Source organism: Ictalurus furcatus, chromosome 22 (assembly GCF_023375685.1).
Source record: "Ictalurus furcatus strain D&B chromosome 22, Billie_1.0, whole genome shotgun sequence".
NCBI classification, from domain to species: Eukaryota; Metazoa; Chordata; class Actinopteri; order Siluriformes; family Ictaluridae; genus Ictalurus; species Ictalurus furcatus.
In genome coordinates, this window is record NC_071276.1 from 9,326,875 (window position 1) to 9,354,230 (window position 27,356).

At 39.4% G+C, this 27,356-nt stretch overlaps 1 protein-coding gene across 2 annotated transcripts in view; it reads left to right on the forward strand.

Annotated features, from left to right (window-relative positions):
* The first annotated feature begins 338 nt into the window (after window positions 1-338).
* cntrl (centriolin) overlaps window positions 339-27,356 on the forward strand; it is a 45,790-nt gene continuing 18,772 nt past the window's right edge. Inside the window, exons 1-23 of one of the 2 annotated variants that reach the window (XM_053610284.1) lie at window positions 339-1,201; window positions 2,590-2,717; window positions 2,805-2,935; window positions 3,031-3,172; window positions 3,258-3,444; window positions 4,270-4,463; window positions 4,702-4,758; window positions 6,139-6,216; window positions 6,453-6,572; window positions 8,338-8,509; window positions 10,684-10,793; window positions 14,505-14,699; window positions 16,165-16,318; window positions 19,124-19,344; window positions 19,521-19,697; window positions 19,874-20,008; window positions 20,882-21,027; window positions 21,134-21,344; window positions 23,317-23,466; window positions 23,659-23,838; window positions 26,279-26,386; window positions 26,681-26,822; window positions 26,911-27,053. In XM_053610284.1, the coding sequence (XP_053466259.1) occupies window positions 1,027-1,201; window positions 2,590-2,717; window positions 2,805-2,935; window positions 3,031-3,172; window positions 3,258-3,444; window positions 4,270-4,463; window positions 4,702-4,758; window positions 6,139-6,216; window positions 6,453-6,572; window positions 8,338-8,509; window positions 10,684-10,793; window positions 14,505-14,699; window positions 16,165-16,318; window positions 19,124-19,344; window positions 19,521-19,697; window positions 19,874-20,008; window positions 20,882-21,027; window positions 21,134-21,344; window positions 23,317-23,466; window positions 23,659-23,838; window positions 26,279-26,386; window positions 26,681-26,822; window positions 26,911-27,053 (3,456 nt within the window). In that variant the 5' untranslated portion in view covers window positions 339-1,026. The remainder of the gene's footprint in view (window positions 1,202-2,589; window positions 2,718-2,804; window positions 2,936-3,030; window positions 3,173-3,257; window positions 3,445-4,269; window positions 4,464-4,701; window positions 4,759-6,138; window positions 6,217-6,452; window positions 6,573-8,337; window positions 8,510-10,683; window positions 10,794-14,504; window positions 14,700-16,164; window positions 16,319-19,123; window positions 19,345-19,520; window positions 19,698-19,873; window positions 20,009-20,881; window positions 21,028-21,133; window positions 21,345-23,316; window positions 23,467-23,658; window positions 23,839-26,278; window positions 26,387-26,680; window positions 26,823-26,910; window positions 27,054-27,356) is intronic. The other variant, XM_053610285.1, reaches the window with a different exon arrangement.

Genomic DNA, 27,356 nt, shown 5'->3' on the forward strand with positions numbered 1-27,356 from the left:
TCAACTGACTCTCGCGCAAAACTGTATTTCCCTCCACACAATTTTCTCATTTAAAACACTTCCTCCTTAATATCTGTGTACTGAAAGGTATTAAGTCCTATATTTAAATATATATATATATATATATATATATATATATATATATATATAATATATAAATATATTAATAATGTTATAAATGCTTTAACACTTTATATTTCCTCCATTTCTTAAAGCAGCCTGTCTGCTATTTTTCCTTTTGAAATCTGAAAATTGTCCATTATTATTATTATTTATTTATGTATTTATTTTTTAAAAATTAGTTCGGACTTTTATTTTGACAGAATCGTATTACTGTGGTTTATTATCAAGCATGTGTTAAACCCACAGAGCTCAAACATGATCTGCTTTGAGGTTCTTTCTAATAAACGTGTTGTCACAAACCATAAAACGTGGACCTGTAACTAACCCTTCAAAGAAAACATTGTCCGTGTTTGTGTTTTATGAGAAATTAGCGCTATCCTGTACTGTCAGATTCTCATGTAGCGCTTGACCGTTACCGGCGTGTCCTCTTTTGTATCTCCATGGAAACAAACACAGCATACTGGCAATGCTGCTTTCTAGCCAAGCTAACACCTCCTCGCTAACGCGTCCATACACTGGGGATACACTGAGGATAAAGTTTGTAAGAAGCTAGCAACGTGATTATTTCATGTTATTAAAATATTCGGTCAATGACAGCGAACACGCTCGTGCAGCAGTTAATCAGCGACCTAACTAGATTAGTTAAACGCGCTAGCTAAGTTAGTTCAGCAGTTCAGCTAGCTCATGAAGTGACTATCTAAAACTAGAACAGTTATCTAAACTAAACTAAAGCACAACGACGCGACTGACTTACGACATTCTATGTTAGCATAGTGAATATTCATAGCGGAAACAGCACACTGAAGTGGACTATGTTGTGAAAGCGAGCTCATTTGGATAGCTAGCTAGCTAACGATACTACACCGAGACCTAGCAACCATTCTGCTGTTTTAACTGGCCAACATGAAGCGGATAAGAGGTTCACACAGAGCCTCGTCTGTGGAGAGACTGAAAGTTTCCAGTAGACTGTTGAGTTCAGCAGCAGCAGCAGCAGTTTCTTCTTCTTCTCCTCCTCCTCCTGGCCACAGCCTGAGTCTCACAGCAGCGAATGAAGTTGCAGCTGAACTCAGTGATGACGGTAAATTACAGCTCTTTTATCGTTTATCCTAAAAAAATGTTCCTTACACGAGCTGGACAGAACTTTCCATGATCATTTACACAAAGCTTTCAGGTACACAATGATAGTCCTTGTATTTCTTCAGAACGTATTGAGGATTTGGATGAGGGAAGTACATGACATTCAGTCATTCATCTTCTGTAACCGCGTTATCCCAGTCAGGGTCGTGGTGGATCCGGAGTGTATCCGGTAACACTGGGTGCAAGGCGGGAGAAGTCACCCCGGATGGGACGCTGGTCCATCCCAGCACATCCCACCACACATACATTCACACACTTATTCATACCAAAGGCTATTTATAGCAGCTGTAATGCCTACTGGCATGATAGTGTGTGGTGGGAAGAAATACTGGAATAAAGTTGGTTTGATTTAATAGCTTATTTTGATAAATATCAAAAATCTAAGAGGTGTGCATTATAGCTGACACCTACATGAACACTTTCCAGTTGGTTATATGACTGTAAGTCATTCCCTTCAAATGCTATTGAAGTTAGAAACGTGTTTAACAATGTCGTATGTAACTTTAGAGACGGTCCCTTAATTTCCGGATATCCGCGAATATCGAACGTCTAACGTCAAAACAACTTTATTCCAGTGGAAGAAATCAGAGATCCCTGAGGGTAAACCCACACATGGAAAACTACACAGACAGTAACCTCAGCTCGGTATCGAACTGGGTTACAAGTGTGGAGCTGTGAGGAGGCAGTATGTTGGTTTCAAATCAAACATGATTTTTTGGTAAATATATGATCAAAAGATAAAACACAATGTTTTGCTTGTGTCTGGCGAAATTCCCCTATTGGCCCCCATCTATCATGGCCCCCTAATAGTCCCCATCTCCGAATTGGCTACATCACTCTCTCCTCTCCTCTCCTTTAATAGTTGGTGTGTGGTGTAGTTCTGGCGTACTATGGCTGCCATCGCATCATCCAGGTGGATGCTACACACTGGTGGTGGTTTAGGAGATTTTCACCCATACAACGTAAAGCACATTGAGTTCATAGAAAAGCGAGGAATGTATATAAATGTAAGGAAGGATGTGTCAGCTTGGGTTTGACAAAAGCATTACCTTGCCTCTAGGTGGGAACGTGTGTGTGTCTGTGTGAGAAGGATGTCTTCCTGCATTGTGCCCACTGTTCCCAGTATAGACTCTGAATCCACCATGATCTTTACCAGTATAAAGTGGTTACTGATTCTGAATAGATGAATGAATAAAAGATGTAACACTGTCAGAACAAACTTCTGTTTTGTCCCCCCTGTAACATTTGTCAAACGCTGTAATTCCAGGCCCTCTATATTTAAGGTTGTAATACTACTGTCACTTTCACTCTCTTACATTTGGTTTGAAGATGAAACAAAATGCACAGGAACACGGTACATCACAGAAGACTTAATTAAGAAGTTGACCAAGCAAGATAATTTATCTCTTGTGCGCTCCTTGAATCTGTCCACTACTCATGGAGATAAAACCTTCAGGGTAAGAATGACTACCTTTATTCTACTGCTCATAACCCATTGATCTGAGTGTTTGTTCAGTGATATATTTGCTGATTTGTTCTGTTAGTACATCGAGAACTTGGACAAGTGTGACCGTCTTCAAGTTCTCAGTCTTAGTAACAACATCATTGAAAAAATGGAGAAATTGGAGAGGCTTCATCAGTTGCGAGAGCTGCACCTTTCCAATAACAGAATAAGGTAAATGTTTTGTTTTTTTTTTTTATTAAAGAATATCTTATTTTGTGCAATTACTGAAAGGTTGTATCATTAAATTGTTGTTTTCCATCATGCAGGAAAATAGAAGGCCTCGAGCAGATGGCAAATCTACAGATTCTGAATCTGGCCAACAACAGCATTGAACAAGTTCCGCTGTGGGTTGGGAAAAAGCTCCGATCCCTTCAGAAGCTAAACCTTCAGAAAAACAAGATCTTTTCAGTTAGTCTTACCTTATTCTGCTGAAGTTGTTTATCAGTTATTCGTGCATGCCATGACATAACTTTTATCCTCTTTTATCTTTTAGCTTCATGAGCTCGCCAAATTGAAGCTTCTAAAAAGTCTAACTGAGCTGATGTTAGCAGAGAACCCTGTCTCTGACCTTCCCCACTACCGCCTCTTCTTAGTCTTCCACCTGAGATCACTGGACGTTCTGGATGGGCAGCCAATCAGCGAGCAGGAGAGAGAAAAAGCAGATCAGCGCTTTCACACTGGTATATAGTTACTTCTACCTGCTGTCTGTATATTAGCTCCCAAAACAGATTCTTACTAGGGCTGCAGGATAAAGGGAAAATATGGTATTTGAGAAAGGTTAATATCGCATTTGCACAGTTAGAAGGAATCAATTCAGACTAAAGTTACAATTGTGCTATGTCTCTGACTCAGTGTTTATACAGTGTACTCCACTAATATTGGCACCCTTGGTAAATATGAGCAAAGAAAGCTGTGAAAATTTGTCTTTATTGTTTAACCTTTTGATATTTTGTTTAAAAAATACACAAAAATAATCTGCTCTCATGGATATCAAACAATTACAAACTCAACACAGGTTTATCCAAAAAAAAAAAAAATCTTTGTTAAATATAGGTGTGCAACAATTATTGGCACCCATTTAGTCACTACTTTGTGCTAACCCTCTTTGCCAAGATAACAGCTCTGAGTCTCCTATAATGCCTGATGAGGTTGGAGAATATATGGCAAGGGATCTGAGACCGTTCCTCCATACAGACTCTCTCCAGATCCTTCAAATTTCGAGGTCCACGCTGGTGGACTCTCCTCTTCAGTTTACCCCACAGGTTTTCTATGGGTTTCAAGTCAGGGGACTGGGATGGCCATGGCAGGACCTTGATTTTGTGCTCAGTAAACCATTTTTGTGTTGATTTTGATGTATGTTTTTCACAGCCTTCTTTGCTCATATTTACCAAAGGTGCCAATATTAGTGGATGGCACTATGTACTGTGCATATATATGAACATTGAGTCAGAGACATAGCACATGTTTAGTTTCTCTCACCTGTGCTGCTGCTTTCTGGCTTGCAGAGGAGGTGGAACGTTTGGAGCAAGAGCTGGAAGAAAAAGGAGCAGAGATAGAGCGACTGCAGGAGGAGAAAGCTGTAGCATTAAAGGAGTTGGAACATCAAGAGAAGCTCCAGCAGAGCCTGAGGCAGCAAAGCCAGGAACAACAGTGGCAACAGGAACAGCTTGAAATGGAGCTGGACACCAAGTCCGAACTGGTGTGTAACAGAGCTTTCTTGTCCGTCTGTGATGATCATAGTATTCTAGGCTATAATGTGACACAACCAAGCTTTTGCTGATTTCTAGACTGCAGTAAATGACAGTAAACTTCAGTGTGTTTACAAAATGTGCCTGTTCACAAGAAACAGCCTAGTGTCTCAGTGCTTAAACCAATGTATCTTTAAACTTTAACCAACTTGAACTTGCTTCCTTCTCCTTTCTTTTTTTAACCTTTAGCCAATTTCCTCTTCACTTCTTACTACTTTCTCTAGAGATCTTTCAGCTACATTAAAGGTAGTATTGAATACTGAATAGTGTTTTTTGTTTTGTTTTGTTTTGTTTTTTGTTTTTGCATTCTCCCATAGATCAGTTAGACTCTTTGTGTTTCCCACCTCATAGTTGGTTCTCCTCCATGAACTTTATATGAATGTGTGCTCTGGTGAGATTAAACTGTGAGTGGTGTTTATCTCAATATTGACTTTTTTTTTTTTGCCTGTATAGAGACAGCTGACAATTGAAAAATCAGCATACAGTTGTGCTCATGAATTTACTTACCCCTTGCAGAAACTGCAAAATATTAATAATTTTTTTAAAAAGGTGGGACCATTAAAATTGCATTTTGTTTTGTAATTAGTCCTGCCCTGAATAAGCTATTTCACACAACAGATGTTTACACAATAATAACTGAATTTACATAAATGAACCAGTTCAAAAATTACATACGCTTGATTATTAATACTGTGTGTCGATCAGCGACTGTTTTTTATGTTTTGTGATAGTTGTTCACGAGTCCCTTGTTTGTCCTGAGAAGTTAAACTGTCCACTGTTCTTCGGAAAAATCCTCCAGGTCCTGCACATTCTTTGCTTTTCCAGCATCTTCTACATATTTGACCCCTTTTGACTTTTGAACTGGTTCATCTGTGTAAATTCAGTTATTATTGTGTCTTATGAATTAAATATGTCAATATCTGTTTATGTGAAAGCTTATTTATGGCAGTACTAAATAAAAACAAAATAAAATTTTAATGATCCCTCTAATTTAAAAAAAAAAAAAAAAAAACATTTTGCAGATTCTGCAAGGGGTCTGTAAATATTTGAGCACACCTGTAAAGTGTGTTAGTAAAGGAACAGCTTCAGTGCAGCTTGGCATAAATTCAGTTGGAGCACCGTTCTTTCGAACACCAGTTGATGTTTTGATGACGGTGTTGGAAAACTCCCCTAAGTGTCTGACCGAGATCAGGTGACTGTGAAGGCCATAGCATCTGATTTACATCTGTTTCATCCTCATCAAACCATGCAGTGAGTGCTTTCTGCCCTGTGGATGGGGACAAATCCATCCCTGGAAGAAATGAAGAAATGTTTCATCATAGGTTAAAGATGATCAAGTCAGAAGAGCTTTGTGTTGACTCTTCCATCAAGGGGACAAGCAGACCCAAAACATGCCAGCAAAATAAATAAATAGTGTCCCACAGTATAACAGAGCCACCAGCTTTTTTCTTTGTCAGCTGTCTGTACCTTATATTCATACGTTCTTTACTGCAGAATGCATGTTCTTTTATAAACTGTGCATGGCATTTCTGTCTGTTTGCTGCTTTTCCATGCTGCATTCTCAGCCTTCATTACCTGTTCCCCTGCTGGATTCTTTCTACAAGGTATTCATTTGTGTCCAATCAGTTTCTGTTAGATCAATCATCAACCAGTTCCCGAAGTCCTAGTGACCTGAAATGTCATGACTTTCTCCTGTGCCACCAGGTAGTCACTTAGAGTGATGTGATCTAGCACTGCTGTGTGCATAAGCATGCTACAGTACTTTCTGCATGCATAAGTCAAGTTGTTCGATCAGATACATGCATGCATTTTACCTCTGCAAAATGCACTGATTATGTCCAGTGACCTTTATGGAATATGTTTGCAGTGGAGATTATGTTCTATATTGAATGCTTGTACATGAAGTATTGGCTCATAAACACACTTCCTTTATTTTCCAGCTAAAACAGAAGACCACAGAGCTGACCTGGGCCTGCCAGAAGCAGTATGAGCTTGAGCAAGAGCTGGCTTTTCATAAGATAGATGCTAAGTTTGATCCACTTCCATTTTATCCTAACCATGTAAGTTTCATCAAGACTTACTTTATTGTTATAATTGATTTTAAATATGCATGTGCATGTGCAAGATGGCTGTCCCTTTTTATCCAGCAGCCATTTGGCAACATTTGTGCCTGTTCAGAAATGAGCACTACACTACTATATCCTCAGTATGCAGTCCGCTTGTTAAGTCGTCACATAACGAGCTTCCAATAATACTGTTTCTGGGTCCAAGCTTCACTGAGTTGGCTGACGCTCGTATTTTCAGCATGCCGCAGTGCTGTGTTCCTTGTTGTTTGAATATATCTGAGTCCAAAATAATTATCAAGTTTAGCAGTACTACAGCAGACCGTGAGTGTAGTTTAGCAGTGTTTGGTAAATACGATTCATCCTGCATAATCCAGTGGCTTTAAACCAAATAACATTAAGCAAATCATTCAACCCATGCAACAAACACGCACTCCACATCAGTACAGGACACGGTTTTCTCCACCCAATTCAATAAAGCAGCCATATGATATGATATGGCACTTGTCTGTGCCGATTGGGCACTCACCCACAACATGGATCTATATTGAAAACAATTTAACTCTCACCCTAAATTTTCTCAAAGACATTGCCAGTGCTGTGTTTATATTAGCCTAACAACACATCTGTAGCTAGCCAGGGGGTGGCACGTCATTATATGTCAGCTAGCCTAACTTCACTATCCCTCTAACACTTGGCTGGTACATATTTAGTTTTTCATCTTCGTTTACATCCAAAGTTATAGCAGTCCTGTACGTTGTAGTTTTTTAGAAATATTTCAGCCTAGGCTTGCTGTGATCGATGTTATACGGTGTTCTGCCGCACACTGATTACATCACTTGCCCACTGTAGCACCGCCTCCACTGTCGTTTTGCTTTTTTATAGTAATAAAAATCATTTAGTTCAGTTAGAGAACGGACGCTGCAATTAAAAACCGAATGTGTCTTCTCAATTCAGCATGAGCCGAAAGAGTCAGAGTCGCAGAACAGATCAGATTTCATTTATCGCTTAACGAGAGTGAGGCGAGCTGACTGACGAGACGATGGCGGAAGATTTGGTTTCAAAAGTTCTATGGTTAATATAAGCGAGTTTGTCATTGTACTATTTTGTTGTTGTTGTGTTTTTCATTAAGAATAATAATGAACCGAGTTAAAAACGGGGGGGGGAAGAGGGGAAACGGTGATACCGGTATTACCGGTGTTGTCACACGTTGATTAATCGGTGGGAAAATGTCCTCACCGTGACATCCCTACTTCAGCCAGATCATGGCATATCATCTTTAAATGTCAACTTTTGCTCTTCACTTTTGGAGAGTTTGGACCTGGAATTGGCTTTGCACTGAAACGTGTGACATCAGACTTTACAAGCAGATACCTGCATATAATTTCTGGGGGCAGCGTAGCATGATATGACCCAGCTTCAGCAGCAGACTGGTCAAACCGTGACAGTGTTCGAAATTTTGATGCAAACAGAGCTTTTCCACTGTGACAAATTGCCAAAACATTTTACATGTTAACCTGATAACTGGCCAACCACATTTTTCAGCTCTGACCTGCTTTTAATATTCCATATGCACAAAACAGCATGTTGAGGTAATAAAACTGGCAATGTAGCGGCCATGTGTGCACATGTACACATAAAATGTAGCTCTGCTCTTACAGTACGTTGTACTCTTTAGTAATCTACAGACCCATCAAGTTACATGATTCATTTCCCAGCTGTGCGCTGAAACAATCTGTTCTCCATCTTATATCCTGTTCAGGACCAGGAGGGGGATGTGCTGGGTGAGAGTCCGTACATTGGAAAAGCCCGTCACAAAAGGAACACATTTCCATCGGACAGCATAGATACAGCGGACAGGCATCTGGCCACAGGGGGTCTTGTGCATACAGACAGATTAGAGGAGGATGAGTCTAGGCAGGACTTGGCAAGAGGTACTGACATCCATATAGTAGCGGTTGTTTTGTTTATTTTGCATGAGTTGATCACAACATCTATACACAGTCTTTGCATAGAGCAATACGTGCTATAGCATGTAAAGTATACTATCTCATAGATCTCATATCTCTTTGGGGTGGTAACAGATCAAACATCTTATCGCCCCTTCATGGATTATTTTTGGATAACTGCACAGTCTGGAGTGTGTTATTCCATTTACATTCATGTGAAAAAATAAGTACAGCCCATGGAAATGGTTGGCTTTTTTGACATATTTGGACAAACAAACATTTGATCATCTTTGAAACAGTGCATATTAAAGAAGTTGATATGCCTGAACAAAACCACAAGGGAATTGAGCTTTTTCATCATTTATTCAGTAGAAAAATCAACAGATGTGATATTCTTCTGTTTGGAGAAAAGCACACCCTTGGCCTCAGAAGCTAGTATTTCCCCCTTTAGCAGAAATAACTTCTTGTAGCAGTTTTGTATAATCGTCCACCAGGCTTGCTTCCATGCAATATTCTTTCAGTTGCTCGATGTTTGACGGTTTTCTTGCACGTTCTGCAATGACTGCAAGCTGTCCAGTCCTTCATGCAGCGAAGCAACCCCAAACCATAACATTTCCACCACCATGCTTCACAGTTGGTATGAGGTGCTTCTCCTGAAAAGCTGTCTCTGGTCAATGCCAAACATGTCTGCTGTTGCTGTGGCCAAACAACTCTATCTTTGATTTGTCTGTCCAGAACACATTATTCCAAAAGGTCTGGTCTTTGCCTACATGCTCATTGGCAAACTGTAGTCATGCCTCCCATGCTGGTCAAATTTGTGCAATCTCTTTCTGATTGTAGAAGCATGCACTTTGACACCAACAGTTGCAAGACATAATAACAGATCCTATGATTCAATTTTGGGGTTCTTGGAGACTTCTTTTTGCATCAGACAGTCTTCTTCTGGGCTGAATTTGCTGGGATGGCCAGTCCTGGACAAATTGGCAGTTGTTTGAAATCTGTGCCATTTGTAGATTATTGGCCAGACTCATAGGCTCTTTAGATCTTGGCATGATGACACCACATGCCTCAATAGCAAAGGGAACACCAGAAACTAGATAGGAGAGTTCTAAATAACACCCGCACTCCCTAAGCAGGTTCTAATCACTGGAACCCAATCTTGATCACCAGATTCTAATTTTATGGATTTGAAGGTAGGAGAAATGTAGGGGTGTACTTACTTTTTCCATGTGACTATCTGTTATTTTGTTCATTTTAATTGTAAAATTACTACAAAATGTAAATTTTATGTGTCATTTGATAAGAGTGTATCACCTTTATTAATAAGCACTGTTTCAAAGAGGATCGAATGTTTGCTTGTCGAAATATGTCAAACAGCCAACAATTTCCATGGGGTGTACTTATTTTTTCACATGACTGTATATCACAGTAATTTCCAACAATTACAAGTTTTAATAAATTGTTGTTTGATACATCACATATTTAAATGGATTACAGTTCAATTTATTGTGGAACATACTCAAGACAAGTTCCTGTTATTTCTTACATTACAGCTGAGAGTCATTCCCTCACCAGCATCTTCTTCACTCCATCTCTCTCTCTCTCTCTCTCTCTCTCTCTCTCTCTCTCTCTCTCTCTAAAATAAAATTCATGAAACCAACAAGGGCAAACTGTCCTGAAGAATTTCTCATGCTTTGCAAAGCTCTGTGACTGTTGCAAAGCATAGACATCCGCAACACCTTCTATAGTTGTCCTAACAAACAATTTGACCACCTCAACGATTATAGGTTTCCTTGTCTTTTACATCCATTTATTATTAGTCTTGAATTATGTCGAGCGTCCACCATACAAGTACCTGTGAAGTAACTGTTACTGTAGAAATAATAACGTACAGTATTACAATGAGTATAAACCTGTTGTTGATGTTACAGCTGAAACTACTGCCTGAGCCATGCAGTTATGCAAAAACAGCCTCTGACCAATCAGATTTGAGAATTTAACTGTGCTTTTATATCAGCTATTATAATGTATCAGTTATAATAATAACTTAATATAATATATCAACTCTTAAGATCATGTTACTACATTGGTTAGTACACTGCTATTATAAAATTAGGATAATATTGGTGTTTGTTAAATAACACATGCTGTGACTGTAGCAGAGGCGCGGCTACAGCAGCTGCATACGGAGATGGAGTATAAAGAGCGACAGATCCTGAGAGCCAGCGAGGAGCTGCAACAACTAGAAGAGGCAGCATCTCAAAAACGAGTGAGTGTCTTTTTTAAATCGTGTACATTTTTTCTTATTACTGTTGGTCCAAAACCTAAATTGAAACTAGTTGTTTAAACAAATGATATTTTACTAACACATTCATAAAATCGTGCAGATACAGGTCAAGAACTTCAGTTCAAATCAAACATCAGAATGGGGAAAAACTTTGACCATGGCATGGTTGTTGGTGTCAGACAGGCTGGTTAGAGTATTTCAGAAACTGATCAGCTCATGAAAAAAATCATCCAGTGAGCAGTATTTCTGTGGGTGGAAATGCCTTGTTCATGAGAGAGGTCAGAGGAGAATGGCAAGATGCCCAGAGTGACAGAAAGGCTATGGTAACTCAAATAGCCACTCTTTACAACTGTGGTGAGCAGAAAAGTGTCTCAAAATGCATAACACTCCAAACTTTAAGGAGGGTGGGCTACAACAGCAGAAAAAATTCAAATGTACAACTTAACTAACAGTGAACAAGTATATATTAGTCATAATTATATTTATTATGGATGGCTCAAATTTTTTTAGCAGAAATTGTCAAAAACGGCTCTTTTCTGTCTGAAAAACTAAATAGGTGTACAGCAAAGTGTTAAATCTAAAACTTTACAAATAATTTTAATGGTAATTAGAATTAGAGAGTGATTTATAACGCAGTTTGTTCTGCTGAATCGCAGACACCTTCAAAAACGCAGTCAAGCCTGTTGAGGTAGAAACTGGAGTATGTGTATATACAGGGATGTACCCTAACATCAAGTGCTTTAAGGAAAAGCTGCTGCTCGTCTGAAAAAAAAAAACCCACAATCAGAACACACAGTTCATTGCAGCTTGCTCAGAATGCCCATGCTCACCCCTGTCCACCGCCAAAAGCACCTGCAACAGGCAAGTGAGCATCAGAACTGGACCATGTAGCAATGGAAAAAGGAGGTTTGGTCTGATGAATCATGTTATCATGTTACCTGGGGAAGAGATGGATGAGATGACCTATGAGAAGATAGCAAGCATGTGGAGGCAGTGTGATGCTCTGGGCAGTGTTCTGCTGGGAAACCATGGGTCCTGGCATTCATGTGGATGTTACTTTGACACGTACCACCTACCTAAACATGTTTGCAGACCAAGTGCACCCCTTCATGCCAACAGTATTGGCAGTGGCCTCTTTCAGCAGGATAATGCACCCTGCCACACTGCAGAAATTGTTTAGGAATGGTTTGAGGAACATGACAAAGAGTTCAAGGTATTGACTTGGCCTCCAAATTCCCCAGATCTCAATTTGACTGAGCATCTGTGGGATGTGCTGGACAAACAAGTCTGATTTATGGAGGCCCCACCTCACAACTTATAGGATTAAAGGATCTGCTGCTAAGGTTTTGGTGCCACATACCACAGCACACCTTCAGAAGTATATATATATATAATAGCTCAAAAGTTTGGAGACACTTGGCAAATGTTTCTCATTATCATAAAAACCTTTTGATCTGAAGGTGTTTGATTAAATGTTTAAACGGATGACTCGGAGTGAAATATTCTGAAAAGCAGCCGATAAGTGTCCAGTGTAGGTGGGAAGTCCTTTAATACTGTTTAAGAAGCATCTCAGGGGGATTCCTCAAGAAATTGGTTGAGAAAATGCCAAGAATTAATTTCTGGAAATTCTGGGCAAAAAGAATCTTAATTGCCTACTGCTTGTAAACTGTTATTGTTTTAAAGTCTATTCCACAGGTGCATGTGCAATAATTGTTCACGGTTCATTGAACAAGCATGAAAGATAAAGATCTGTAAACCTCATCTGGATTTTATAAAATTATCTTTTATAATACATTAAAAATGTCTTTATAATCCTGAAAAGGGGATGTTTCCTTTTTTGCTGAGTGTATATATAGACTCTCTCACTCTCTCTCTCTCTCTCTCTCTCTCTCTCCCTCTATATATATATAGAGGGAGATATATATATATATATATATATATATATCTATCTATATATATATATATATATCTCTACTCTGCTGAAACATGAAAGTATAAATAGAATAAAAAGGCCTTTTGAGTTTAATCTGCCTGCCTCCCACCTCATTCCCAACCCAGATTTGTTATAGTGATATAATAATAAGAACAAAACAATCAAGTACGTTGCAGGAGATGCTTGTGAAAATATTTTTGCGCAGTGACCTTATTGAGGTGTGCAATTGGGAATGTGCTTTGTTTAATGTATGTCTGCTTTGTGTTAATATTTTTTGCCTGACAATTTTTTATTTTATCTGACATTTTAGAATTTTTAACAGTCAAAAACCGGTATTTATCGGCTAACAGAAACTCTGGAGTGTGCAGTGCTGTGAAAAAGTATTTGACCCCTCCTGATTTCTTCTGTTTTTGTGTATATCTCGTACTAAATTGTTTCACAAATTAAACAAAATCTAAGATAAAACAAATGTAACCTGAGGAACCTGTTATTTAATGAGCATAAAAGTTATCCAATACCAACTGGGCCTGTGTGAAAATGCATTTGCCCCTGTAGTTACAAGACTGCATTCATAATGGGGTTGAACCCCATTATGAATGCAGTCTGTGGATTTGGGGAATTAGTAACTACAGGTAATCAGGTCTAGATACAACCAGGCCTGATTACTGCAAACCCTGTTCAATCAAATCAACACTTAAATAGAACTTTTTCAACAGCAGGAAGTTGGTTAAAAGGTCTTACCCAGTAACACACTATGCCAAAGTTGAAAGAAATTCCAGAAATGATGAGGAAGAAGATGAATGAAATACATCAGTCTGGGAAGGGTTACAAAGCTATTTCAAAGGTGCTGGGACTCCAGAGGACCACAGTGAGAGCCATTATCTCCAAATGGAAAAACTCAGCACAGTAGTGAACCTTCTCAGAAGTGGCCTTCCAAAATTCCTTCAAGAGCACAGCAACGACTCAACCAGCATGTCACAAAAGAGCCAAGGATAACATCAAAGGACCTCTTGCTTTGCTGCTTCAGGGCCTGGGCAACTTGCTATAATTGAGGGAAACATGAATTCTGCTCTCTACCAAAAAATCCTAAAGGAGAATGTCCGGTCTTCAGTCTGTAAGTTGAAACTCAAACGCAACTGGATTATGCAGCAAGACAATGATCCAAAGCATAGGAGTAAGTCCACCTCTGAATGGCTCAAAAAAGCTAAATTAAAGTTTTGGAGTGGCCTAGTCAAAGTCCTGACTTGAACCAGCATGTGGTGTTCTGCTCTTGTAGTCCATCCCCCTTAAAGTTTGGCATTGTGTGCATTCTGAGATTCTGTTCTGCTCAACATGGTTGTAAAGAGTGTCTATTGAAGTTATTGTAGCCTTCCTGTCAGCTTGGTCCAGTCTGGTCATTCTCCTCTGACCTTTCTCATCAACACAGTAATTTGCCTTTAATCAAAAATATTTCTTAGGAATAGTAAAGTAATTTTGGTACATATATATTTGAGAGAAAATACTGTTATTTTAAAAATGTTTTTGTTAGAAAATGAATTGTTTCACCTGTTGTATGCATGGAAAATTAGATTTATTGTGTTTAACAATTATTATACAATTATATAAATAGAAAAACAAACCTTGTGATTTATTACGCATATGTTAATACCGGATTATCAAGACACTTATTGCAGTCACTGTTACTGATTACATTTCCCCACATGGTAAGACACCAGGTCAACTGGAGACACTGTAACCCTAGTGTTTGTGGCCTCTTGCAGATTTCAGAAGCAGAGAAAGACCATCTTAGACAGGAGCTACACATGAAGATCCAGAAGCTGTATGAGATGCGGCAGGAGGCAGAGACCCTGGAGAAGCAGCTGGACAGGCAGAGTTCTGAGCTCAGTGAGGCTCAAGGGGAGCTGGACCAGCTCCAGAGCTTAATGCACACTTTGAAGCCAGAAGACCTCAGACACGTTAGTAAAATTGCTGCCTCAGACACTGTATTTTGCAATTAGTATAGTATTTGTTTATTTGTGGAATCTCACTCTGTAATTATGCCGCTCAAGTCAACGTATTTCGAAGTCATTTATAATTCCCTGAATATTTTGAAGTAAAAACAGAAGGTCGTTTGAGTGCTAAAAATATCTCCGCCTGCAGCCTTGACAGTAGCAGTTATCTAGGATGTTGCCTTGGTTCCATCCCAGCAACAAAGCTAATGCATGGAAAACAAGATCGGCCTCCCAGTGGAATACATTATAAATCTAGTAAGGGTTGTCTAGTAAGGGTAGCAAAAGCTCCAGTTTACTAATACTTGGTTCGTGTCTCTTTAAGAAAATAGGAAGAGTCTTTCTGTAGGAAATTTGGGTGGAGCTTGAAAAGTTGCTCACTCCCTCTTAGGAGGTATTGTCACAGCTTAGTTATAGGGAGTGATTGGTTGGACAGAGAGTTTCCTGTGTTGATTCAAAGCAGAGGCTGGAGGGAGAGGGGGAGATCACGTGGGAACAGTGTGTGTCTGTGTGTGTGTTGGTTGGGGGGATGAAGTGCAAAACTAGGGGAAAACCCTGTGCTATGGCTGGAGTCTACAAGCAAAAACTTTGTGGCTAAAAGTCTGCAAGAACACTGAGAGGATCAGAGAGACAGGAAAGGCTAACGCTCAGTACGTAGCCTTCCTGTAGCCTCAGGAATGGAGGGAGAGCAGGATTTGTGATTATGTCAGCCACTTTATGTTAGTAAGTACCCCAGTGGAGTAAGGGAGGGGTGCATGATTATATGTTTGCATGTTATATGTTTTCATAATGCTGTGTACAGTTTATCCTTTCCTGCTTGATGAAACTTTTATTTTGTTTAATATGTTTGATGCTAACAATGTTATATTCTGATATTTGAGATCACTCGAACAACACAGTTCCTTTTAGCCAGTAGCTATAGGATTAATAAAAATAAATAAATATGATAACTATTTGCTTTTAAAAATAGATTGCCATGCCACCGTGTAATAAAATATAGGCAAGAAAAATAACACAAAGCCTTTTTTGCATTTGTACAATGTACAAAACTGTCATTGTTTATGACGTGACAGTGGAAGTAATGAGCAGGGATGTTAATGGAGTAGTGTAAGCTTCATGTTTGGATCCTCATGTCCTGATTTTCATGTATCAGCAGTTGTATATAGCTTAAAGAAAATGCTTTTTTTTCAGTCAGATATAGTGGTAACTGCACTTAGGCCTTAAACTTAGGTCTATGGTATATGTGGTATAATATCTAATAGCTACTAATTTTGCCTTTACGAGAAAATAATTATTTAGGCCATGAGAAATAATTTTCTACTACCTGTTGCATTAAAGCATGAACTCACTCAAAGCATGAGCCAGAATGTAATGAGAGCATATAATGAAACCGATTCCTTGTGTGTAAGAGAGATTTCTGCTTTTTTCTCAGGTTCATGTGAAGGCTCAGTTGGCCAGTAAGAGTCAGCTGTTGTTAATCATGAGTAAGAAACAGCACGAGTTGGAAGGACGGCTAGATGACATGCTCAGTCGCATTGCGAAGGAGACACAAGAGATCAAAGATCTAGAACAAGAGCTTACTGAGGGTGAGAGACATTTTTCTGACATTGGTATGATGTAAATTATGTCGTAGAAAAATGCTATTGCAAGCTGAATGTGGAAGAACATTTTATAACGAGAATTGTGCTGCATCGTTCTCTGCTGTGTGGACTTGTATCAGTGCTGTGAATGCCATTCATAGAGAATTCCCCAAACACTCACTAAGTAGTATGCCTAAATAGTAATGACATCGCAATGATTTATTTACAAACTACACTCAGTGAGCACTTAGGAACACTAGACTAATTCTGGGTCAGGCCTCGCTTTGCTCTCAAAACAGCCTCAATTCTTCGTGGCAGGGATTTCACAAGATGTTGGAAATATTCATTTGAGATTCTGCTCCTAGTTGATATGATTGTATCACACAATTCCTGCAGATTTTTCAGCTACACTTTCATGATGCGAATCTCTTGTTCTAAAACCTGCCGATGGTGTTCTAGTGGATTCAGATCTGGTGACTGGGAAGGCCACTGAAGAACACTGAACTCGTTGTCATATTCATAAAACCAGTTTGAGAAGACTTCTGCTTTGTGACATGGCGCATTATCATGCTGGAAGTAAGGGATGAAGGGATGCACATGGTCAGTAAAAAAAGAAAACATTCCCCACACCATTACACCACCTCCACCAGCCTGGACTGTTGACACAAGGTTGGGTCCTTGGATTCATTCTTTTGATGGCACAATTCTGACCCTACCATCTGTGTGCCTCGGCAGAAATCGAGATTCATCAGACCAGGCTTACGTCTTCAAATGTCCAGTTTTGGTAAGCCTGTGCGCATGCCAGCATCGGTTTTCTGTTCGTGGCTGACAGAAGTGGAACCCAACGTGGTATTCTGCTGTTGTAGTCCATCTGCCTCAAGGTGTGACATGTTGTACATTCTGAGATGCTTTTCTGCTTACCACAATTGTACAGACTGGTTATGTGAGTTTTTCTGTTAGCTCGAACCAGTCTGGCCATTCTCTGTTGACCTCTCTCGTCAACAGGGCATTTCCATCTGCAGAACTGCCACTCACTGGATGTTTTTTTTTCTTTATTGCACCATTGTGAGTAAACTCTAGAGACTGTTGTGTGTGAAAATCCCAGGAGATCAGCAGTTATAGAAATACTCAAACGAGCCCATCTGACACCACCAACTACACCACGGTCAAAATCACAGAGTTCATATTTTTTTACCCCATTCTGATGGTTGATGTGAACATTACCTGAAGCTGCAGGCCTGTATCTGTATGATTTTATGCATTGCGCTGCTGCCACGTGATTGGCTATCTACAGTTGCAATCAAATTAATTCAGCCCCCATTGCAAATAAGGTTGTTGTTGAAATTTACAGACTTTCAGCTGTTTGCAATGAACAAATCAAACAAAAGCAATTGAAATAGTTCAACACAACGAATGCTTCAGATGTTTTCCCCAAATTCAACTGAAAATGCCACTTATAATGACTTCTCAAGATTCAAAATTATTCAATCCCCTGAATAGAATCCCTCACAACAGCACAAATATGCAGAACAGGTGTTGTCTCAAGCACACCTGATGCAACTAATCAAGGGCTTCATTAGTAGCACCAGGTGTGCTTGAGCTGGAACACATGAAATACCTGAACTGGCTAGGGGCAGAAAATTATGAAATACCTGGAAGGGGCAGAAAAAGGAAGCTATCAATGGCTGCAATCAGATTTCTGAGAAGAAGGCAGGTTGTGAAAAACCCTTGAGTGACTGCAAAAGACCTGCAGCAATACATGGTGGCAACAGGCACTGAGGTTTCAGTGAGCACAGTAAGGCGCGTACTAAACGCAGAAGGTTTCCATGCCAGAACTCCACGAAGTACACCACTACTGACCCAAAAGCACAAGAAAAGTCTTCTCAAAATCATATAAATAAGCCTCAGAAATTTTGGGATTCTGTTCTGTGGGGTGATGAAACAAAACTGGAACTTTTCGGCACGATGGTTCAGCGGTATGTCTGGAGGAAGAAGAATGAAGAAAGAACACTCTGTCCACAACAAGGTTTGGTTGCAGAAGAAGTCCTGGAAGATTCTACAGGACCATCACAGTCACCTGTCTTGAACCGCATAGAAAATCTCTGGTGGGATTTGAAGAAGGCAGCTGCAGCACGCAAACCCAAGAATATTACTGAACTGTTCCTCCATTGCTCATGAGGTATGGGCTAAGATTCCTCAGGAATGCTGGAGAAAACGCTGGAGAAACTGGAGAAGTCATTATAAGTTGCATTTTCAGTTGAGTTTGGGGAACCACTTTAAGCATTCGTTGTATTGAACTATTTCAGTTGCATTTTTTTGATTGCAAACAGCTGAAAGTCTGTACATTTTTACAATAAACCTGATTTGCAATGGTGGTTGAATACTTTTGATTGCAACTGTAGATCTAAATGTATTTATTTTAATGACATTTTACATTACATATTTTAAATGTAATCTAAATCCACTGGTCTTTATCAGTGAGAAAGTCTGTATATTATTTCTAATATTTCAGTAAAGCTAACTTAATTAGATGAGCATTGGTTTGTGGCTCTGTGTATTGGTATGGGTTTGGTAAGGGTTATGTTGTTGAATTTAATGTTATGGACATTTGTGGATTAGTCATTCTAAGATGACCTTCCATGACCAGCAGCATTCATGGAAAAAGTTCTGAAAGTGCATTTATTTATTTAATTAAAAAAGTTATACCTCTTTAAAAATGTGCTCTCAACATAAAATAAAACAAAATCTAGATGTAGAATTTAGAAACTCCTGAAACTAAGTGTTTTCTGATTACTTTCTCCCATCTTCCAGGTCAGATAGCAGCTAATGAAGCATTGAAGAAGGATCTAGAGGGCATAATTTCCGGACTACAGGACTACCTGCATGGAGTGAAGGATCAGGCTCGACAGGCCCAGTCTGACTGTATGCGCCTGCAGAAGGAGAAAGACACTCTCCAGCAGCTCCTCTGGGAAAAAGATCAACAGCTCAGCCAACTGCAGCAAGTAGCCCAGATCTGTGAAAACACAAAGGAGGTTTGACTGAGACCTTTTCATCAATGTTTAAAGAGTTTTACTGAGCATTGAAATGTGCTATTCTGCTAAAATGCTACAAGAGTTTAACAGTAATACCTTTGTGCAGCTATAAGACTTGATTTTTTTTTGACAGGTTGTATGAACTGTATGAAAAGATAAGGTGTTGGTTTGTGTAGGAGTTGTTGCAGCACCAAGAAGAGTTGCAGGCTCTGCGGAGGGAGAACGTAGAACTGAGGGAGGCTCAAGGTCAGGTCAGTGACTATGAAGCTGAATTGGAGGCTCAACTGCAAGAGAGAGACTCTGAGGCCAGCCATCTGAAGGAGGAGCTGAATCGAGTGCATCTGCTCAGTCAGGTATGTCCCAAAACTGCTTTGAGATGATTAGATGAAATTAGATTTCAACTAGCTATTTTTCATGCTGATGTAAGAACGAAATGTTTTATTTGCGTTTGGCATTTGTGAATAGGCAAAAGCATCTTATTCACTAGGAATTGTTTGTAAGTCTGCAATGACTCTTCTGTTACTTCTAGCTGGAGCAATCTGCACTGCAAGCGGAACTGCAGAAGGAGAGACAGGCTAAGGAGAACGCACTGGCTCAGCTGCAGCTAGCTGCAGAGAGAGAGCTGGAGAACACTGAACTCCTGCAACAACTCGACACTCTGCAGGTGTGTTCTCACAGACAGCTGCTGTTCTCTATCTATGTTCACAATAGGTGTTTTTGGGTTGTTGTTTTTTTACCCCATTTTTCCCAGTTTAGTCATTTGGCCATCCATTAGCAAACTCACGCCTAACACGTGATGGCTACCAACCATGGAGGGTGAAGGCTAGCATGCGCTTCCTCTGAGACATGTGAAGCCAGCCACCACATCTTTTTGAATTGCTGCTCATGCTACATCACAGGACAGTTAACACTTGGGAGAAAGCATTAACCGCCTTCTTCCGCATGAGCTTATAGATGACAGCAACTAGTTAGTGTTGATTTGATGGACAGGGTAAAAAAGAGTACTGCCATCCCTTCTACCCAGAGAGCACAGATCTTTTGCTCTCTTGGACTTCCAACTAATGATGGTATGACATCATCAACTCCCAATCTTCTGACAATGGGGTAACACTTCTGTTACAATAGGTGTTTTTATCTCAACTACATACATGTGTTTTCGGCTTGAGCAGTAAGGTTTGCAACTCAGGACAAGTGACGATAATTATGATAGTGGCCCTCTGGGAAAATTATATTGTAACTAAGTGAAAATGAGGAGCTCGTGTCACAATATAGAGAACTGAAGTATATTTTAATGCTGACCAGAAAGAAACAGTTTGGGACCATTGAACAATTACTGGGAACAGTTTCTACTGTTGAGTAAACATAGTTAGCTTGCCATCAGTGCTGTTATGGTTACAAGACCTAGGTTGAACATAGCCTTATCTGTTTGCTCTTGAAATGCTTGCCTAAACTGAGCTAATATAATCCATAGCCTGGTCTCCCTCAGCAACTATGGGCTGTTTACTTATCACTATGATGGGTCCATGTGTTATTGCAGAGGGAGAAAAGTAATCTAATGGAGAAGGTCAAAGTCTTACAAAAAGACTTGCAGCAGATCAAGAGGGAGCTGCTGTGCCCAAAACAAGTGGCCAAGAGTTTGCAGGGGCTGAAGAGAATCATTGCCACAGGATCAGGGGAGCTAAGGTATGGCATCATGATAGCTTAGGGAACAGTAGGAATGAACACTTTAACATCTATTAAGTTATACTCACCTGAATAATAATCATGTGGATGTTGGTTCAACTAACAGCAGAGTGAATGGTGATGGAGGTGTGCTGAGTGAAAGCTTGGCTGAACTGCAGGAAGAGCTGCATCGCACAGTTTCTGCTGCTTTGAGAGACCGAGATGAGGCCCAGAGTGCTCAGGATAGGCTGGCACGTGAGCGGAACATTCTTAGAAACAGGCTTACACACTATCAGCAGAAATACCAGAGTGCATATGAAGAGGCTGAACAGGCCAGGGTGAGTTGATTATTGTGCACAGTCCCATAGGGACATAAATTATCTTATCTTGTGAGCATCTCTGAATTAATTTTATTTCTTGCACCCAGACACAATGGTTTTTCACATTGTTCTGTTTTATCAAAGAACAGCTTACATAGGATTGCCGCTTCTCGTTTATTTATGTATTTGCATCACTGGTAAGTTCACAGTTACAATAGGAAAGATTCTGTAAACATATCAATATATGTACATAAATACAGTATTCCTCTAGACAAAAAAGGGAAAAACTCCCTTAGACAACATGAGCAAGAAACCAGACTCAAAAGGGAACCCATCCTCTTCAGTGAAGTTATTCACTGTATAATATGAGCATAAACTGCAGACATGGAGCTTTTATTTTAGCTGAAAAAATCTTTACAATTTACATCAAAATTGGATAAATGGTATAGGAATGACAGCACTTTTTATAAACCATCAAATTAAACTTGAAAGTTTACACATTGCTCATATTCATTATTTATTATGAATCATTATTTAGTCATTGTTTATTTAATACAGTGCTATCCTCCAAGATGGTGCCATGCTCATGGCAGCTGACTACAGCAGCTCCCGTCTTGAGAGATGTTACACTGGTACTTGAAAGTTTGTGAACCTTTTAGAATTTTCTATATATCTGCATAAATATGACCTAAAACATCATCATATTTTCACACAAGTCCTAAAGGTACACAGAGAACCCAATTAGACAAATGAGACAAAAATATTATACTTGGTCATTTATTTATTGAGGAAAATGATCCAATATTACATATTTGTGAGTGGCAAAAGTATGTGAACCTCTAGGATTAGCAGTTAATTTGAAGGTGAAATTAGAGGCAGGTGTTTTCAATCAATGGAATGATGATCATGTGTGAGTGAGCACCCTGTTTTATTTAAAGCACAGGGATCTATCAAAGACTGATCTTCACAACACGTTTGTGGAAGTGTATCCTGGCATGAACAAAGGAGATTTCTGAGGACCTCAGAAAAAGATTTGTTGATTTTCATCAGGCTGGAAAAGATTACAAAATCATCTCCAAAGAGTTTGGACTCCACCAATCCACAGTCTGACAGATTGTGTACATATGGAGGAAATTCAAGACCACTGTTGTTCTGTATTGAGGAATCGGCTAAAATGCAGGACTGATCAACAGTTACCAGAAATATATATAATACCAGAAAGGGAGTCGCACCAGATACTGAAAGCAAAGGTTCATATACTTTTGCCAGATACGTAGTACTGAAAATCATGAAAATTTTCCTCAATAAATAAATGACCAAGTATAATATTTTTTGTCTCATTTGTTTAATTGGGTTCTCTTTACCTACTTTGAGGACGTATGTGAAAATGTGATGGTCATATTTATGAAGAAATATCGAAAATTCTAAAGGGTTCACAAACTTTCAAGAATCACTGTAATTCACAGGTTGGAATGAAGTCATTTTTGACCTTGGCACATTTACGTGCTCAGATGGGTTAAGGTCTGGTGATTGACATTCCCCCTGATAAAGTCCTTTGTTGAGTTAGCAGTGTGTTTTGGATCATTGTCTTGCTGCATGATGAAGGTCCTCCCAATTACATTGGATGCATTTTTCTGTAATTTGGAAGACCAGGTTGTTTCTGTAGGCTTCTGAATTCGTTCTGCTGCTAAATCATGAGTTACATCATCAATAAAGATTAATGAGGCTGTTCCAGAAGTAGCCATACAAGCCCAAGCCATGACACTACCAGACAATAAAATTATGTTAATATTATATTATGGTCCAAACCTGATAGGGACTGCACAAATTGTCAGAGTTTTCCTCTCAGTGTACTTCATTTCTTTAGATTCTTAAGAATAAAATTTCAGGAAACTCCAGCAAGTCTAAGGAATAACATGACAGGTTTTTCATAGAGGATACTTCCAGGCTTTAATTAATGTGATGCCTTAACTGCTTTTGTACCCAACAGGCAGCAGAGAGGCTTGAGGAGGAGGCTGAGCTGCTCCAGATGAGGGCAGAGCTGCAGGAGGCACAGGAGCAGCAGTACCTGACACTGCAGCATCTGCAAGAAGCCAAGAGTGAGAGAGATCGTCTACTGTTGGAGAAGCAAGACAAACAGGTGTGTGAAAGTAGCCTACGGACTTTTTAACATTTGAAGAGGACAGGAATATTTACTATGGGCAGTAGATTCACTCATACATGTTCATAACCAAACACTGAATTAGTCTTAAAGATTTGAATAATTTTTTTACATATTGGATTGGACAGAGGTGTGTGTTGTATATCTGTGTGTTTTCATGTTTGTGCACAGGTAAAGGCTGAGGAGACACTAACACAAGAACAGCTACAGTCCTTGGAGCTGGAGTTAAGAGAGCTTAGGAGATCCTTCACTATGGCTGATCAACTGACTGCCGAGCAGCTGAACGCTACCACGGACCAGCTTCGCTCGCTCCACAGCACAGTTCAGAGAATCAGTGAGGAAAGAGCAGAGGTACAAATGTGCAAATTGATTAAGGAATGATTTCAGTGTTTACAGTCACAAAACTTTGTTGAAGGTGTCTGTCTTTCTCCTCGTTTACAGTGAGCTGTCTTAACATGCATCTTAACATGCATCAGGTGCATGATGTTAAATGGTTTTCTTGCATGTACTTCCTGTTTCAAATCCCCCGACTTAACATGCATCTCAAATAAATAATCTGTAGTCAATGCTCATGTAAACGAATCATATGTGTCTCTGAGGTGCATTGGGATGTCCTCAGTCAGTCCACATTTGGAGGTAGTCAGGGACTCACATGGCCACACTGCATTTGTAGTGTAAACACTAATTCATCTCAGTGCATCTTGGGCAACATTGAAGGACCCTGTAGTCTCCAGTATGCCAGTTTCACGGTTTTCATACTGAATTGAACTTCTTTTGCAAAGTCAAACAAGCCCATTGTACATATGATGGTTTAACTTTTTTTGTCTGTAGTTTGGTTGGCTGAAAAATATAAGATCAAAGAAATCTCTATGAAGTTTTAAAACATGCACTCTTGGATATGCATACAATCATGTTAAAAAGTAACTACATCCCATGAAATTTGTTGGCTTTTTTAAAAATATTTTTGGACAAGCAAACATTTGATCATCTTTGAAACAGTGCCTATTAATAAAGTTGATATAATTGAGCAAAACCACATGCTTTTTCATCATTTATTCAACAGAAATATCAATAGATGTGATATTTTTCTGTGTGAAACGTAAGTACACCCTTAGCCTCAGAAGCTAGTATTGCCCCCTTTAGCAGGCTTTGTCCACCGGGTTTACTGGAAGTTTTGACTACTCTTCCATGCAATATTCTTTCAGTTGCAAGATGTTAAAGGGTTTTCTTGCATGTACTGCCCCTGTTTCAAATTCCCCCACAACATTTCAGTTGGATTTAAATCCAGGCTTTGACTAGACCATTCCATAACCCTCCATTTCTTCTTTCTGAGCCATTCCTTGGTGGATTTGCTAGTGTGCTTAGGATCATTATCCTGTTGAAAGGTCCACTTTCAGTTCAACTTCATCTTTCAGAGAGTTGGCCTGACATTATATTCAAGTACTCTTTGATATGATGCAGAATTCATAGTTCAATCATTAACTGCAAGCTGTCCAGTCCCTGAGGCAGCGAAGCAACCCCAAACCATAACATTTCCACCACCGTGCATCACAGTTGGTATGAGGTGCTTCTCCTGAAAATTTGACTTTGGTCTGCGCCAAACATGTCTGCTGTTACTGTGGCCAAACAACTTTATCTTTGAGTCGTCTGTCAAGAGCACATTATTCCAAAAAGGCCTGGTCTTTGCCTGTATACTTATTAGCAAACTGTAGTCTTGCAAAGGCTTTTTCCTGGCACGCCTCCCATGCTGGTCAAATTTGCTAGGACGGCCAGTTTTGGACAAACTGGCAGTCGTTTGAAATCTGAGACACTTGTTGATTATTTTCCTTACAATGGAATGATGTATTTCAAATAATTTGGAGATCTTTTTAAATCCCTTGCTAGACTCATAGGCATCCACAACCTTTTTTCTGAAGGCCTTACAGAACTCTAGATCTTGGCATGTTGACACCACACACCTCAATGACAAAGGGAACACCAGACACTAGATATGATAGGGTTATAAATAAGACAGGTTCCACCTGTAATCCCTGAGCAGGTTCTAATCACTGGCACCCAATCTTGAACACCTGATTCTAATTTTATGGATATGAAGGTGTGATTAAATATAGGGGTGTACTTAGTTTTGTGAGGGTCAACTGTATGTGTCATTTGATAGAGTGTAACACCTTTATTAATAAGCACTGTTACAAAGAGGATCAAATGTTTGCTTGTCCAAATATGTCAAAAAAACCAACAATTTCCAGGGGTGTATTAATTTTTTTCACATGACTGTATATGCAGGCTTCTTACTTTTGTCAGTGATCTCTGCTCATTACTGTATAAATGTATTTTTCTATCACTGTAAATATTGTGTGCCTTGTTCACTGTGGTCAAGTTCATTAGACCTGTGTTAATGTGAGGGGAAATTCCCAAACACTGACAGCATGCACCTGCTCTTATACGATGCAGTTATTGTGTCTGCAACTCATGTCTTACTTTGTTTTTCCACTTCTCTCTCTTTGGTTAATTGGTCTTTTCTGTTTGTGGGATTGATGAATAAATCACATAAAAGCCTGCACAAAATTCAGCCACTGACAGTAGATTTATGGAAATGCCATCAAATTGCTTAATATATACATTTGCAATGATTGAGTGTTCATGTTAGTGATGTCTTTGAAGTGATATCAGGTTGTTATTAACAGATTTGGCAACCCTCTCTGGTCAGAAAGTGCGATAACATGCTACTTGTGATCTAGTCATTCGAGACAAATGTTAGTATCAGGTGTGAACAGGGCTTTTGTGTTTGTAGGATGCAGAGGAGCTAGAAGAATCCAGGATGCAGGCTGCTCAAGCCATGCAAGATCTAACAAAGGCAGAGGAAGAAATACAGGTTCTGCAGAAGCTGCTTCAAGACGGGGTACGATATACACTAATAAGTACATAACAAGGTTTAATAAATGTTCCAATGTGCTTTTCAGCAGCCACTTTTGGGCCCTTGAGCACGGCCCTTAATCCTCAACTGCTCAGTTGTATAAATGAGATAAATGTAAGTCGCTCTGAATAAGGGTGTCTGCCAAATGCCGTAATTGTAATCATTGTTGCCTTCTATCTCTGTGAATATCCACAGTGAACAGCATCCATAAGATGATGATGACTTGTCATCAGTGATTAGTTGAAAAATCTATATCCTAACCTGTATTTTGTTTTTTAGGTTCATCTATCAGACACAGATAGCCTCAGTGCCCCACACCCCAGTATTCAACAGCAGGAGTTAGCCAGAATGAATCGAGTTTTGAAAAGGCAGCAGGTTCAGACCAAACGGCTTCGAGATCAGCTGGCTCAGGCGCTAGAAGGTAACGGCATCAATTTACAGATTATTAAATAAACGTTGACCTATTCAAATAATTGACTTATTAATGCTTCCATTGCATGTATTAATAGATAACAGTGGAAACCTGGAGGAGCTGATTGAGGAAATAGAAACCCTTAGAGATAGTCTGCTGCAGCAGAGCAGTTACCTGTCCAGGTTTGGGCATACTCCACACAGCGGAGGATGCTGGTACTATGTACCAGTAGACCAAAATGTAAGTCACTTTATCTACAACTCCAATTCTGAAAAAGTTGGGACAGTATGGAAAATGTTAATAAAAACAAAGAGGAGTGATTTGTAAATGTACTTTGACTTGTATTTAAACAAAAAAAAGTATAAACACAAGGTATTTGATGTTTTACCTAATCAACTGCACATAGTATTTTGAAGATAAATGTTTATTTAGAAATTGATGCATGCAACACGTTCCAAAAAAGTTGGGACCAGGCAATTTAGGACTATCTATGTGACGAGTTGAAATAAGAAGGTGATGTGAAACAGGTGAGGCAATCGTCTA